Below are 17,533 nucleotides of genomic sequence, written 5' to 3' on the forward strand. Positions count from 1 at the left end.
TTATGTCCAATAAAAAAGGTATCATCTTATTTTCTTTTCCATGTTTTATTTTGTTTGATTTCTATTGATAACCTTTAAGAGTGGACTAACACGGCTACCACACCTCTCTACTTAAGATGGGGATCCTCAAGAAATTATACTGTAGAATCTGTTTGTATGAATATATCTTTACATAAATTGAGGGTTCCTCGGTGTCTGAAAAAATATATTAGGAGTTTCGCCACAGTATGAGAATCACTACCTTAGTAATACCCACAACCCCCAGATAGACCCTCAGCAAAATATGAAACAAGGAACCATGCATCAGTAATATAGGCATGAATTAAGAAACTAAACTGGAAACCTCATGAAGGTCAGACTCTGCGCACAATAATAACAGAGAAATAGAAACTGAAATGCAAAATACCAGAGATATGCATTTCCAAAAGTTGGAACATTAAAAGTATATTTTGCTTATATTAGCAGAACACAAGTGACAGCCGTGTCATGAAGCAAGAGACAAAATAAAGTGACTCCTCAAATCTTAACTGGGGGTGGGGGGGAAGGGGCAGTCCAAGACCCTTTTAAAATAACCCCAGCCGGAGTCCGATTCTATCACTGGTTTCAACAAACAGCAAGAAAAAAAGAGCAGGAGGAAAAAAAAAAAAACTCCTAAACAATCACGGAGAAAAATCTACTAAAATAAATAAATGGTGAATTACAAAGCCTGAGTGCAAAACGAAGAGTCCTACTTGTATATGTGTTGTCAACTCACTGATCACGTAGCACCAAACAGAATATGCTGGATACAAACTATCAGATAGTTTGTATCCAGCATATTCTGTTTGGTGCTACGTGATCAGTGAGTTGACAACACATATACAAGTAGGACTCTTCGTTTTGCATTCATTACTTGGTGTATTTATTGACCCCTGATGCAGACGCTTTTTAGTGTCGAAACACGGCCTGTGTCGGGTTGTTATCTCTGATATAATAAAGACTGTTGGACTCACGTCTCCAGTGGTGAATCGTCTATTAGTCTCTACTTTTGCCTTCTGTGATTCGTCATCGTAGAGAACTTTTCCTGTTCTATATTTTGAATTACAAAGCCTCAAAACATGTTTAACATGGAAAAGCAGTCACATGGGCTACACAAAACTTAAGGGTAACAGCCATTCCCAAAACTACTGTGTGCACAACATATTGAAAAACAAATCCACAAAAAAATCAAGTCACTTATCTGGAATAGCAACTATAACTACAAAGTTCACGACCACGCCACACAGAGTGCCAAATCCTGGAGGTTTCAAGAGTTTCCACATAGTTGCAGTTATCTTCCTTCAGAGAAGATGGTAACCCTATGTTGTCACTTTCTTCACTTGTTTAAAGAGCCATTCTCATTAGTATAATTGTCTTTCCCTCCTCTACAAAATGGGTTACCATCAACGATCTTTGACGTGACAGGTTTACATGAGTCATGTGACCAAATATGTATGCTAAATATGCCTTAGAAATAGTGAAGTCCTGGCATTCAAACATTTCAGAAAGATGACTGTAGTGTGAAACTCCAACACCGAGTTGAACCAAATGTTTCATGACTTGGCCTCTGGAGAGCCAACAGATTTCAGTATAGTACAAAAGAATATTGTTCAACTCCCATTTCCTTGCATAGCTGTTTGAACAGCAATTCAAAGCTCTGGCTGATCAAATTTCAAGTTTATTTACAACTTACTATCCCATCTATCGGGGTTACCAATTAAGTGGCTTACAGGCTAATAAAGAGAAGAGGAGAATATAGGAAGAACAACCAAGACAACAGAGAGAGAGAGAAGGAAGAAGGGGAGAACTACAATAATCAAGAGAGGAAAGAGGGGCAGGGAAATACAGTAGGAAGGGGAGTGTTCTCAGAGCCAAATGGTACCTGTCCATCGTAAAAGGAAGCAGAGGTCAATGGAACGCTTCCGTGAAAAGATAGGTTTTGAGTTCAGATTTAAATCGTTCCAAGGAGGTATATGATCTAAGATGTTCCGGAAGCTGATCAAGTTTACCACTTTGACAGCAGGTGCCAAAACCACCTTGAGGGATGCAGGAAGAGTCTTGGAGGCCAGTGCATTGTGATGAAGAAAACAGCAAGCTATGTGGATCTGTGGAGCCTCTATTTACTAGGACAGCAAAACCTGATCTGTTACCAAGCATTGCTGGAGCACCGTCAGTGCACAGTGTAAATATATGTTTCTGCCAATCAAAGCTTTGACTACAGAAAAAAATGTTAACCTTTTCAAAGACATCTGCACACTCTGTGGACGCTGGAAGTGCCTCATAAAACAGAAATTCTTGTTTGGTGGAATCTAAATGGACATACTGGACAAAAAGTAGCTCATTACATTGAGTAACTTCTGTATTTTCATCCAGTTGCGTGCTGAATAGACACAGGCTGGCTACCAACTCTCCAACGATTTGCTTCAAGATATTTGCAGACATATGAACAATGAGGGAATGAATGACATCATTGGACAAAGGAACATGTTTAATTTTCTTTGGCTGCTCTTCGCCATAATTGAGCTCAGTCATTTCAAGTACATATGGCTTGACTAAGTCTCTCCAGTTGTGTGCTGCTTTTTGTTTCGTGCAATCAAATATGCAACCTAGTACAATGCTTCTAGACAAGGTTTCTTCATCGGTGCAATTCCAAGTTTTGGTAAAGTTCCTGATCCCTTGAAACAAGCTCTCTTCTTTCTGAAGACTTCCACATCGTCCGTGGTGTTTTTTTAGGTAAGCAGAGATAAGACATTCCTTCAGTTTTGAGTGTTTCAGATTTTCGTTAGAGAAACATTTTCCACATATGAAGCACTGGGGCTTTTACCATTCTGTTGTGTGATGTACGTAAATTCAAATGAAATATACAACTCATCATACTGTCTTTACTTTGATAATCTTTCATCCCACTGCTGCTCCTTGTGATTTTGGGCAAGTCACTTAATCCTCCATTACCTCAGGTCTGGACCTAGATTGTGAACCCTCCAGGGACAAGGAAGTACCCAGTGTACTTGACTAACTCATTTTGAGCAACTATTGAAAAAGGTGTGCACAAAATCCAAATAAAATATAAAAAATGAGCAAAAACACAGACTAAGTTAGAATATAGGATCTCTAAGGAAGAGGAAGGGGTAGATGGCATGGATGGGCAGACGTTTTAGAGCCAGTTAGGTGTAGGCAAGCTAGGCATGTGCCCTGGGGGCAATAACAAAGGGGGCATCACTCTGCAAATGCAAAGACTTTATACCTAGTTCTAAGGCTATTTGCATGCAGACTATCTGGATATCTGGATATCGGGTACAGTTATGACATGGTTCAAATCATATCTAAGAACTGATAATACTCTGTGCTATGGAAAGGTTCTTACTCAGACCTTTACACATTTACTTGTGGGGCTCTGACTTTACCATGTTTATGACTCCTCTGTTGGATTAGTCCAGTCAGTGGACTTGCTGCATTTGCATATGCACATGATTTTAAAATTTTTACTATTGTTGATCTTTAGAATATGCATTAAATAGCTTCATTAAATTCAAAACTTGTCCAAGTTGCAAACTGGCTTATAGATCATAAGATGAAACAATCCCAACAAGAATAAAGGTATGATATTTAACAGAAAGACTCTTCAACATTAACCGTTACCCAGTGGCGTAGCGAGGGGGGCTGCCACCCGGGGCGGGGCGGTTCGCCGTTGCACCCCCCCCCCGGGGTGCAGCAAGATGACATACCCCCCCTCGGCGCATCGACACCCCCCCCCCCCGACCCAGTGCCCACCCTCTTCCGTCCAACCAGCTCCCTACCTTTAAAAAAATATCGGAATCCTCTCGCCTGCACGTAAAAGAAATGTGCATCGTCTCATTGGGCCTTCCCTCGCTCTGTCTGTCCCGCCCTCCGCTGACGCAACTTCCTATTTCCGCAAGGGCGGGACAGATAGAGCGAGAGAAGGCCCGATGAGACGCTGCACATTTCTTTTAAGTGCAGGCGCGAGGATTCCGATATTTTTTTAAAGGTAGGGAGCTGGTTGGACGGAAGAGGGTGGGCACTGGGTCGGGGGGGTGTCGATGCGCCAAGGGGGGGAGCTGGCAGGGAGCACCCCCCTCGAGCTGACACCCGGGCCGGACCGCCCCTCCCGCCCCCCCCCCCCCCCCTTGCTACGCCACTGCCCTTACCATTCAAATAGCAGACTCACTGGTTACTTGGGTCCCCTCCATGAAAATCCTGGGTATCAAGGGTATTATGGTAAGAATCTGTAGTTTTCATTATTTGGCTTTGGGATTCATAAAGCAAAGATACTTACCTGTAGCAGGTATTCTTCGAGGACAGCAGGCTGATTGTTCTCACATGTGGGTCGACGTCCACAGCGGCCCAGGAATCGGCAAAAAATTTTGCAAGCAAAATAAAATCAAAGTCTTTCGAGAGAGTTGTGTCGCGCGGGCAGCATGAACCGTGCATGCGCAAATGACTTCCCGCCTGCCGCGCGAGCGTGCCTCTTTAGTTTGATCAAAAAGCATATAAACAAAACAACTCCTCCAAAGGGGAGGAGGGCGGGTTTGTGAGCTGCCAAGACACCGACACATTGGCACCTCCTGAACCGAGGGGGAGCGGTCCTCTCGGCGCCGACGCTTCTCGGGTGACGACTCTCTCAATGCCCCGGAGCTCCCAGTACCGTGCATCGAAGGAGAACGATGACGGTGCTTCTTAGCCTTCGCTCGATGCCCGTCATCAAGACTCCTCGGTACCAATGAAGAGGATGTGGAATCCTCACGTCTCCTTGTGGCCGGATCCGATGATCAGTCAGTCCCGGGGGGGCCTGCATAACAAGAGGCCTCGAGGAAGGTGGAAACCCACTCGACGCCTCACTGCTCCCAGCGCGAGTTGGTCTCTCAGCAGCCATTACCTCTCTCCTCGATGTCGATGCTCCTGTCGATGTCAACACCGACAACCTCTGTACCGATGTCGAAGGACCGCTGAGCCCCAAAAAGCTTCTCTCGTTGGGCCTCTCGAGACGCTTGGGTCCATTTCTTCATATGAAGACACAGACTATAAGCGGCTGGGCTATGGTCGGGCCCAAGGCACTGGATACACCAGGCGTGGGTATCTGTACCTGAGATGGTCCAGTTGCACCTAGTACAACGTTTGAATCCTCTGGGTGTCTTCGATGATATGGAAGAAAAAACTGCTTCGGCGAAATCAAACGACGTGATTTGTCAAACCCTGTTATAAAGAGTTTCTGCTGCTTTTGAGGCTTTATTCTTATGTTTATTAGATTCTCAATATACTGTGTTTCTGTGATGGACACACACAAGTATAGTGTCTTTCAGTATAATATCAATTAAACTCTGCTACAGTAATTATAAAACCAAAGAATGTAAATTACTGGTGTTAAGTATAATGACATCTAACATGGTGTAAGGTCTGACACTAAAAGATCCTGTCTTCAGTGATGCAAAAGGGGGCAGTGTCTGGCTTCTACCCCACTTCATACCACCTTCAAGCTCTTTTTCTCATGTGGAGAGCATTAACTTTTAGTTTTCAAAAGTCAACACTTTCCCAGCATGCTTGCTTCATATCAAATCTTTCTAAAACTATTATCATGTGCTCAAGTTTTTTGATCAACTGAATGAGTCAATTTCACTTTTTGTACAAATTTTGTAACACTTTATTATATCAGCTGACCACAAAACTCCAAATTAGCTGGCTGTCTTAACATACTATCCAAATATCTTTTGTAATTAACTGATAGTTCTTGGTCTTTAAATTGCATAATATATCCACCTCTTTTTCTTCCCCTTTGCCATTCTCTTTATGGAAATAATGCTGGATGAGCCATCACCTTGAATTCCACAACCCCCTTGCAAGATTGGGAGTACAGGAGTTTATGATAGTATATTCTATTAAGAACAGAAGGGGTGATATTAGAAAGACTTTCACAGAGTAAAACCAGCTTTTACATATGGAAAGACATTTCTTAAATAATGCATAGGATACATGCATAAAATTATGCATAGGCAGAGATCCTATATATACATTTTAAATGGCAATTCCCAGGGTGGAACTGGGAAAAGTTTAGGATTTAAAAGTGTGCTCTGCCAAATGCAAAGTATATATTAGGTATGTGCATTCATTAGTCCGTTTTGTTTCTTTAGTGTTTCTTAAAAACAATTTAGACAATTTTCAACAAAAGCAGAGCTCCAAAATGTACGTCCTTAAGTTAGGCCTCTAAATTTGTGACCTATCTTCAATCTAATTTAGGAGCTTAAGCTCCTAAGTTTTCAGCTGAAAAGTCATCTTAATTTAGGAGCGCAAAACTTATGCTTACAAATTTAGGCTCACTATTCATTTAGTTTATGAGCCTTATTTTATGAGACTAGTGTAGACAGAGTTAAGATCCTATCTTTTTTCTTCTCCACCCTAAATCCACCCACTTTTTATCAACTAAATTTAAGAGTTTGAAAATGTATACTCTAAATTTCACTAAAGAGGCCAATTCAGAATCATAACTAGAGAGCTGCACAGAAATGGGGATTGCAAGATTCACGCAGGTATGGAAGAAGTTGCCGTGGGATTTCTGTGGAAGTGTAGTCAAGATCGCTGGTGACTCCAGAATGAGGCTTGGAATGCAATGAGAGGCAATTGGAGCATCAGAACAAAGCTTGGATATGGTGAGAGGCAGCTGGAGAACCACAGTGAGGCTCGGAATGCCCAGAGATGCAGCCGGAACACTAGACCGAGGTTTGGAACACTCATTGGTTGAATAAAGAATACCATACGTAAAACCATTGGAGGCTGTTAGGGTTGGGAGGAAACAGAGGGCTGCCAGCTCAACAAAATAATAGCACTGACTTCTCCTGGTACAGGTGGGGATGGATCTTAGAGGGTATGGTTTAGATTCCATTACAGATAGGTGAAATTTCTGACTTAAGATGTTTCTTTTGAAAATGCCCCTCTAGGTGTCTTTAAATAAAAAGCAGACAAAAGATTGCAAATTATCACTGTCAACTGCTGAGCAAGATGTTAATTGGAACAACATACACCTATCTTTACTAAGGCACGCTAGCGTTTTTAACGTGCGTAAAACGCTAACGCACCCATAGAAATGTATAGGTGTTAGCGTTTAATGCTAACGCACCTTACTAAGCATACCCCATAGTTTGAAATGTTTATATGCAAATGTCAGAAGCCTAAGAAAAGTAGTGATAGGGTGGATCGAACTGGTAGAGGGGTAGCACTGTATGTTAAGGAGGGCCTGGAATCACACAGATTGAAGATTCTTCAGGAAACAAAATACATCTTGGAATCCCTATGAATTGAAATTCTATGTGTAAAGGGAAAAGGATAGTGATAGGATTATACTACTGTCCACCCAGCCAGGATAACAAGACAGATGTAGAAATGTAATCAGAAATTATGGAAGATAACAAAATGGGGAACACAATAATAATAGGTGATTTCAATTACCCCGATACTGACTGAAAAAAATCAAGGACTACTTTATGGAGCAGCTGGTACAGGAGCCAAAAAGAGGAGGAAAAATTCTAGACCCAGTCCTTAGTGAAGCAAATGATCTGGTGCAGGAGGTAATCGTGCTGAGGCTGCTTGATAACAGTGATATGATCAGATTTGATAGTGGCTTTGGAGTAAGTACACACAGAAAATCCAATATGTTAGCATTTATCTTTCAAAAACGAGACTATGATAAAATGAGAACAAGGGTAAAAAAAAAAAAAAATTTAGAGAAGCAGCTGTGAAGGTCAAAAATTTACATCAGAAGTGGATGCTGTTCAAAAATACCATCCTGGAAGCCCAGGCCAAATATATTCCATGTATTATAAAAGGAGGATGGAAGACCAAACAACAGCCAGCATGGTTAAAAAGTGAGACGAAGGAAGCTGTTAGAGCTAAAAGAATATCCTTCAGAATATGGAAGGAAGATCTGACTGAAATTAATAAGAAACAGCATAAGGAATGGCAAAACAAATGCAAAGTGCTGATAAGGAAAACAAAGAGGGACTTTGAAAAAAAGATTGCATTGGAGGCAAAAATGCATAGTAAATTTTTTTTTTAGGTATATTAAAAGCAAGAAGCCAGCAAAAGAATCAGTTGGACTGCTAGATGACCGAGGGGTAAAAGGGGAAGACAAAGCCAAAGCGGAAAGATAAAATGAATTCTTTGCTTCAGTCTTCACCGGGATTTGGGAGAGATACCAGTGCCAGGAATGGTTTTCAAAGTTGACAAGTCAGAGAAACTGAATGAAACCTCTATAAACCTGGAAGATGTAATGGCACAATTTAACTAGTTGAAGAGTAGCAAATCACCTGGACCGGATAGCATTCATCCCAGAGTACTGATATAACTGAAAAATGAACTTGCAGAACTATTGTTAGTAACATGTAACTATCTTTAAAATCAAGCATGGTACAGGAAGATTGGAGGGTGGCCAATTTAAAGCCAATTTTAAAAAAAGGTTCCAGAGGTGATCCGGGAAATTATAGACCGGTGAGCCTGACTTCGGTACAGGGCAAAATGGAAGAGACTATTATAAAGACCAAAATGACAGAGCACATTCAAAAGCATGAATTAATGATTCAAAGCCAACATGGATTTAGTGAAGGAAAATCTTGCCTCACCAATCTATTACATTTCTTTGAAAGTGTGAACAAACATGTGGATAAAGGTGAGCCGGTCGATACTGTGTATCTGGATTTTAGAAAGGTATTTGACAAAGTATTTCATGAAAGACTCCAGAGGAAATTGGAGAGTCATGGGATAGGAGGTAGTGTTCTATTGTAGATTAAAAACTGGTTAAAAGATAGAAACAGAGAGTAGGGTTAAATGGTCAGTATTCTCAATGGAAAAGGGTATATAGTGGGGTTCACAAAAAGAGGAGGGAGACAATATCCTCACGGGAAGTGAGCGCCAACCAGAAGAAAGTGAGGCAAATGCTAAGAGGATTCCAAAAAAGCAAGGATCTTTATTGTAGCAGTTGTATAAAGAGACCCGATACGGCTGTGTTTCGGCACATAGGCATGCCTCAGGGAACCAATTCTATTTGGTGTCGACGAAGGGAAGCCTTTGATCCTAAAGGTATCAGAATCCGTTGCCTTGAAAACCTCTGTGCCGAAATGAAGAGCAAATCTAGCAACTCTGCAAAAACAACTCTACAATGAAGTAGTATTGTGGTGTTCCCCAGGGGTTGTGCTGGGGCCGCTGCTTTTTTTTTAAATAACTAACAGTGCAATATATAAGTAAACAGGCACCCAACTTTCAGAAATTAAACGCCCACCCATGGCCCTCTTCCCCTTCCGTATGTCTACGAGCAAGCGGAGTCAGTGAGTTCCAGAAAGATTCCCAACGAGCTTAAAAGCCTTGCCCCGGGACAGTGTCCAAGGATGAAAATGACTGGCGCTCCAGCACCACCAACTGTAGCATCGCTGATGTCCACTGAGCCAAGGTTGGCGAATCTCCATCCAGCCACTTCTGTGAAGTACATTTAATTCCCAACAAGATGGTTCGTTTTAAAAAGCCCAATAGTCCTCTGGGAGTAGGCTGAGTAACTGAAATAGTGTCAAACAACATTTCAGGCTTAGCCTGCCACCTACAAATCCAGAGACAGTTGACATGAGAAACTACATTTTCCCAAAAAGGCAAATATTAATGAGAGGCAAGTGTCAGGGACAGTATCAGGGATGCCCAGGAACTGCAAATTACTTCTCCTCGAGTGATTTTCTAAGTCGTCAGCATGCTGTTTCAACTGCACCTTTAGCATCTCCATTACTGCAGTCTCCTTGTGGGCAGTATCTTCCAAGACAGAAACCTGTGCCTTGAGTTCCGTTGTACGCTTTTGCGTTTGTCAGCAATTTTTCGAAATTTTCAATTTGACTCAATAAAGTCTCAAATTTTGGCCCCAATGCGCCTGTTTTACCACGCTAGTTATGTCCCCCAGCACATCCTCAGCTATCTCCGATACTGCTGCATGGTCCATCCAGTCTGCCCAAGACAAACTCATATGTGTATACCTTACCTTGAATTGAATTTGTACCTGTCCTTTTCAGGGCACAGACCATATAAGTCTGCCCAGCAGTATTTCCCGCCTCCCAACCACCCGTCCCGCCTCCCATCACTGGCTCTGGTACAGACCGTATAAGTCTGCCCTCCCCTATCCTTGCTTCCCAACCACCACCCCCTCTTCCCCCCACCTGCTCCGCCACCCAATTTCAGCTAAGCTTCTGAGGATCCATTCCTTCTGCACAGGATTCCTCTATGCATATCCCACGCATGTTTGAACTCAGTTACCATTTTCATCTCCACCACCTCTCCCGGGAGGGCATTCCAAGCGTTCACCACCCTCTCCGTGAAAAAATACTTCCTGACATCTTTCCTGAGTCTGCCCCCCTTCAATCTCATTTCATGTCCTCTCGTTCTACCGCCTTCCCATCTCCAGAAAAGATTCGTTTGCGGATTAATACCATTCAAATATTTGAACGTCTGTATCATATCAGTGAGGTAATTAAATTTGCTGACACAGTTATTCAAAGTTGTTAAATCGCAACAGGATTGTGAAAAATTACAGGAGAACCTTACGAGACTGAGCATTCAAATGTCAGATGATGGTTAATGTAAGCAAGTGTAAAGTGATGCATGTGGGAAAGAGGAAACCGAACTATAGCTACGTAATGTAAGGTTCCACACTAGGAGTCGCCAACCAGGAAAGGGATCTAGGCATCATTGTTGATGATACGTTGAAACCCTCTGCTCAGTGTGTGACAGCAGCTAAGAAAGCAAATAGAATGTTAGGTGTGATCAGGAAAGGAATGGAAAACAAAAATGAGGACATTATAATGCCTTTGTATCGCTCCATGGTGCAACCGCAATTCAAATACTGTGTGCAATTCTGGTCACCGCATCTCAGAAAAGATATAGCGGAATTAGAAAAGGTACAGAGAAGGGCAACAAAAAATGATAACGGGGATGAGAAAGCCTAGAGCGGCTAGAGCTCTTCAGCTTGGAGAAAGATGTCTGAGGGGAGATATGATAGAGGTTTATAAAATAATGAGTGGAGTAGAATCAGTAGATGTAAATCACTTGTTTACTCTTTCCAAAAATACTAGGACTAGGGGGCACACAGTGAAGCTACAAAGTAGTAAATTTTAAACAAATCAGAGAAAATATTTGTTCACTCAACATGTAATTAAACTCTGGAATTCGTTGCCAGATAATGTAGTAAAAGCAGTTATCTTAGCGGGGGGTTAAAAAAGGTTTGGATAGCTTCCTAAAAGAAAAGTCCATAAGCCATTATTAAAATGGACTTGGAGAGAGACAACTGCATATTTCTAGGATAAGCAGAATAAAATGTATTGTACTGTTTTGGGATCTTGCCAGGTACTTGTAACCTGGATTGGCCACTGTTGGAAACAGGGTGCTGGCCTTGATGGACCTTCGGTCTGTCCCAGTAAGGCAATACTTATGTTATATTATATTCTTACGTTATCCCTATCCAGATCTTATTCCCATGCTTGCACATAAGAAAAATTATGGTAAGCTCTTACAATGAGTAAGTGATATAAGTTGGAGATATCGCCTTTTGTCACTTTCTGTGATTTGAGATATAGTTCAAAATCAGTGTTAGGTTTTCTTAAATTATTTATCAATGTAACATTAAGATCATAACGGAGCTCATTTTCAAAGCACTTAGACTTACAAAGTTCCATAGAGTACTATGTAACTTTTAAAATCTAAGTGCTTTGAAAATATGCCTCCACGTCTAGTCCAAATATATGAAAAAAAAAAAATCCGAGGACGAAAGACCAAATAGGTCCAAGTTCTGGAGCTACTCAACATTTGCCCTACATAAGCCAGCCCATTGTTGAAGAACATTGCTGTTTAGACCTGGTGGAAAATGTGAATTATATTCTATAGGTAGCAAAATTTTAATAAACATAATAACAAGCATAAAAGTTTAGAATATTTTTTACCATTCAACAAATTTGAACACAGGGTTGTTTTTTTTTACCAGATTCCTAAAGTTGTATTCAAATAAGAATTCAGACACTTAATAATAAGAACTTGTGTCTATTACCACTATCCACCCTAATGCCTATCAACCTCTGTTCTATCAATATCCATTGTTTAATCTCAGATACATCCAAACCCATTGTATTATAGCATGGAGTTGGGCCGGTATACAATAGGTACATAAACAGGGTACTCCTTAAACTGCCCTGTATCTGTGAAGCATATCATATAGATTTCGCAACCCTAGGAGGTTCTCTCTTCCAAATAAAGCCCCAAATATGTTTCTGAAGTTGAAACAGTAATTCAACAGGCAATTCTATAGGTGAAGTCATAGAGCGATATAACAGTCTGGATAGGATATTCATTTGAATGCAGCAATTCTCCCTGACCAAGATAGCCAATAGACTTGACATCTGTTTACAGGTTGTCTTAAAGAAAGGAAATTAATTCATATTGAACAACTTAGAATCATCCTCACCCACATATACTCAAATATTTAATACATTCAAGGGTTGATATTCAAAACGAATTAACCAGCCAGAAACGGGCACTGACCAATTAAATCGCTTGTTTGGGACTACCTGCTAATTTTCAGTGACACTTAACCAGTTATTGCTGCTGAAAATGTGAAGTTACAAACTAGTAACCATATGTGCAAAGTTTTGAAAAGGATATTTTTTAAGAGACAGGATGGGGATACTGTAGGGAGAGAAATGTACTGGAGAGAAGGCCTTCTCACCTGTAACCAGGGCCCGTGGGCTGCGTAAGGGTGCTCTTCTGTTGCAAAAGCTCCTTCTACTCCTGTAGACACAAATGTTATTGCTGTGTCTCCTGTAATACTCTTATACGTAAAGTGCCGTCCATGTAGCAGCCTGCCCCTGAGGATGAAAGGGGGAGGGAAAGATTAAAAAGAGAAGAAGAAACAGCAATCACTAATAAGATGAGTCTGTGCACTAATATGTTCCACTGCTCTTAAATGCTTCAGGAGTGAGTTTGATAAGTTTATGGCCTTCCTTTTTGAGGAAGAAAAACAATAACAAAGAAAGGCATGACATCAAATGTCAAAGCTTTGCAGCTACTCCTTCTATTAGTCTAGCTATGTTTAATCTTTCCTGATCAGGTATTTAGTACTGATCCAGCATACAATCTCCTTTCAGTTTTTATTTTCACTGATTTATTACATGCCCTTCCAATGGGCATTTAAAGTCAAACACTACTAAAATAAGATAAATGCAAAACCTTCACAATAAAAAAACAAAACAAAACAAAGTGTTAATTTTATTTGGTCTTCTAACCAAGTTTCTCAAAACACACAACTTTTCTATAAATAATAATTCAGATATAGAGTCTATTACAATGATATTAGTCCTTTACCATGCCCAAAGATAGTGCTCAGAGGAGAGGCATCAATATTGGTCATATACAATTGGGTAAATTATTGCTCAGGAATGCAATCTACCAATGGTCATAGGGCATAGCTAGGACTACAAACCATCTCTAAATCACAGTGGTAGGCGAAAACCACAGCTAATATGTTGTCTTAAAAGGCACTATATCAAATTTTAGCAAACTTTCACTTTACTCTTGTCCACATCATTGTAACAGCTAATGGGTTTTCATTTTTTGTTCAAAAATAAAGAAAACGTCTTAATTTTCCATAATATTTAGCTGTATTGTAAAACATGTTCAAGAGTGGCCAAGTAGCATAAACAGAAGAAAAGTGAAGCTATGGAGACTTTAGGGCCTTGTTTTATACAAGGCGCCTACGTGAGAAGTTTAACAATGTGCCTATTATATAAAAGGCAACATATATATTTATGTGCCTTTATAAAATGTGACATCTTTGGGAAAACATGACTAAAATTTAATGACTTTAATCAAGTTTTAACATAGACAATCACAAACAGGCTCCCAGATTCAGTACCACCAATACACAAATGCAAAAGTACACTTTTCTATATATGCTCTGAAGCAGGTTTAAGTATATGTACTCTATACGTGTATCCGTACATTTTACAGTATTTGTTAACATCGCAATAGCACCTCTTTTCTGTGCATACTATGCCCCTAAGACACCTACATGCAGATTGTGTAGAAACAAGTACAAACTTTCTGTGTGTGTACTTTTGTGCGTATATTTTCCATTCTATTTCTGGTCTTATATTCCACAACAACCTCCACAGTTCTATGTGGATCATAATAATTCAGACTGGATCAATCATCCGGGAATTACACATTTTAAGCCATAGTTCCATCCACATGTTTCTTAAACAAAAAAGTTGCTTACGACACAGTAAACAGTCTCAAAGTGACTGCACAGATATGGGAAGAGAGGTCTCAAAGTGACTGCACAGATATGGGAAGAGAGTTTCATACTGAAGCAGCCTGATAAGGCAAGGAAGATAACTATCTAAAATATTTTACCGAATTTATAGATGGAAATGTCAATAAAACCTGCCACTGCAGTAATTGTCTACTTAATAAAGGAAAAAAAAGACCTTTCAAATAAAAAGGAACACTCCCTTGTAGGGACCGAAAAACAATAATACACAGTTTAAAGTGAGATCTCACAATAATTGGTAGCCAATGTAATTTATAAAAAAATATGGTGTTACTGATTCAGCCAATTTTTTCATAAGCAAATTGGTGCAGCCCACATAAACAACACTGCAACAGTCTATTATGGAGAGCAACATTGATTGTACCAAAAGTCGGAAAGACGACAATTCAAAAAACTTCCGAATGGATCTCAACTTTCTCAATAACAGAAAACAACTTTTTACTACCTTATTGATTTGGTTAACCATAGTAAGCTGATCATCTACCTGAACTCCTAATATCCTAGATAAAAATTCAAATTTTAAATTTGTTAAACATGTTATGTTACACCAGGGACTTATATAACGCCTTTACCTCTACCTCAACAGTTCCAAGGTCTAATTACAAAAAAAGAAACCAGATCAAAAATCCAAGAATTACAGAAAAATGGTTAATACAAACAAACCATAACTGAAACAAACCACTTAATTACAGCCTGAGGATGAAGAATCAATAATACAAAATAAAAAAAGATTGTAATTTCTTCCTGGTTTTATACAAGTTCTCAAGGATAGTGGTAAAGAATTCCACTGTATGACCATTTGATACTGTATAAAAGAAGAAAAATGTTTAACTGATTTCATCCCACTCGTGTTTGGAAAACGCAAAAAAAAAAATTTGATTTTGAGCTACAGGTCCCAGAGCCTGCTTTCAAATAGGGCTAGACACTTTATTAAATAACATAAAACCCTGTAAAAAGATCTTAACTTCTACGAAAAGACAGTGCAATAAATATTACCATGGGCCCTAGAGCACCAATATACCTGCTACTGGGGAAACTGGAACAATTCCTACAGACTACATGCGAGCAACCTTCACCTCTGTCACACATGTAGACCATGGATAGATCCTTACATGATATAGAATACGGAACCACAAAAAACATGCAGATAAAAACTGAAATGGAGACCTCCAAGAAAGCCAGACTCTATAAGCAATGCAAAGAGAAACAGAAAAAAATAAAATTTCCTTTTCTACCTTTACTGTCTGAGCACTTTATTTTACTGATTGGGCTGATTCTAGTAGTCTTTTCCACTTTCCTTATGTCAGTCTTCTCCCAAATTCTTTTCCAAGACGGCTTTTCCATTTCTTCTCTCTCCTTCTCTGGAATTGATCTTTTGTTTTATGTTATTTTTCCCACTTTTTTTTCTCTGTGTTTATCTCTCTTTCTCTCACCCTCTACTCCTTAGCCTTCATTTTACTGATCTACCTACTGGCCCTTTCCCATCTCCAGCACTCCCATTGCCCCTGTCTCTTTCATCCCCCGTCTCCTCCCCCTCCATCTTTCATCGACTTCTTTAGTCCGCCCATCCCCATCCTCTGTACTCACCCTCTTAGCCCTCATCTACCCTCCACTGCATCTCATCAACCTGTCAATCCCAGCTCCATCTCTGTCTCTCCTTCCTTTTCGTATCTCAAGGCCATTCTTCTATATCTTACCCTATGTTCTATTGCCTCTCTTTCACAATCTTGGTAACCCCATTTCCACCGTCACTCAACCCCTTTAGAGACTCATCCCCTTCCTCCCGTACACCTCTTAGCCCCATCCATCTTCTACTCTGTTCCCCTCCCCACACACCCCCTAGCACTATCCATCTTCTACTCCATTCCACTCCCCCCCACCCATACTTAATCCTTTACTCTGTTCCCTTCCCTCAGCCCATCTTCTACTCTGTTCCTCTTCACCCATAACCCTAACCCCACCCATCTTTTGCTCTGTTCCCCTCCACCCACACACCCTAAGCCCCATCCATCTGCTCCTTCTCCCTACCCACTTACTTACCCATTTTCTCTAGTCCCATCTATCTTCTGCCTTCCTGTATCTCCTGTTCATTTAACTTTTCTTCTCTCTCGATTTCCATCGTCATTCCCTCTGTGTCCCTTTCTGTCCTATCTAGCACCTCCCCCCTCTGTGTTGTTGTCCCTATTCCCTCCATATTCATTATCTGCCCTCGTGACCTCATGCCTTCCCCGTGCCAATGTTCCTCTCCCTGTCCAGCTTCTTCCCCTTCTTCATGCACCCCCAACCCCAGGGCCAGAATCTCTCCCCCCTCCTCATGACACTGTATCTCTCTTCCTCTCCCCCCTCCATGGATCCCGCACCTTTCCCAATCTCCCCAGCCCAGCATTTGTCACTCCCTTCCCCCCACCCCAGCTTCTCTTCCCTTCCTCCACACCCGAGCTCTTGCTTCCCTCTACATCGCCCCCGGGGTCTGGCATCTCTCTCTCTTACTCCCGTTTCTCCATGATGAGGCATCGTTTTAAGCCTTCTCTACCTCTCCCCCCTAACTGCGGGTGCAGCATCTTTTTCTCTTCTTCCACCCCTGTAGGGCCTAGAATCGCCCTTCACCAGCCCGCAATTCTCTAATCTTCCGGCCGCTGGCAGCCTCACCAATGGAAACATGCTGCCTTCAGCCTGCCCCGGAAGTCCTTCTGTTCCTACATAGGCAGAAGGTTGCAGAGAAAAAAGCTTCCGGGCAGTGGCGATCCTAGCCGGCATGACAACCGGGGCGGATTGCCGATGCGCCCCCCCCCCCCCCCCCGGCGAAATGACACCCCCCTGGGTGCACGCTGCTGCGGCACGCGCCTGTCAGCTGAGTTCGCTGACTTCGCTGCAGCTCCCTCTGCCCCGGCCGGAACAGGAAGTAACCTGTTCCGGGGCAGAGGGAGCTGCAGCGAAGTCAGCGAACTCAGCTGACAGGCGCGCGCCGCGGCACCCCCCCAGCGGTGTGCACCCGGGGCGGACCGCCCCCATCCCCTTGGTACGCCACTGCTTCCGGGGCAGGCCAAAGGCAGTGTGTTTTTATTGGTGAGGCTGTCGGTGGCCAGAAGATAGAAAAACTGTGGGCGGGAGTGGATGAAGAGTGATACCAGGTCTCGCAGGGGTGGAATGAGAAAAAAAAAAAAA

General features: G+C 41.6%; 1 protein-coding gene across 2 annotated transcripts in view; it reads right to left on the reverse strand.

Moving 5' to 3' along the window:
• The window catches only part of SUFU (SUFU negative regulator of hedgehog signaling), a 232,700-nt gene that overhangs the window by 58,642 nt on the left and 156,525 nt on the right, over positions 1-17,533 (reverse strand). For both annotated transcript variants that reach the window (XM_030202831.1, XM_030202830.1), the window contains exon 10: positions 12,767-12,905. In XM_030202831.1, the coding sequence (XP_030058691.1) occupies positions 12,767-12,905 (139 nt within the window). The remainder of the gene's footprint in view (positions 1-12,766; positions 12,906-17,533) is intronic.

This window comes from Microcaecilia unicolor, chromosome 5, assembly GCF_901765095.1.
Source record: "Microcaecilia unicolor chromosome 5, aMicUni1.1, whole genome shotgun sequence".
Classification (NCBI taxonomy): Eukaryota; Metazoa; Chordata; class Amphibia; order Gymnophiona; family Siphonopidae; genus Microcaecilia; species Microcaecilia unicolor.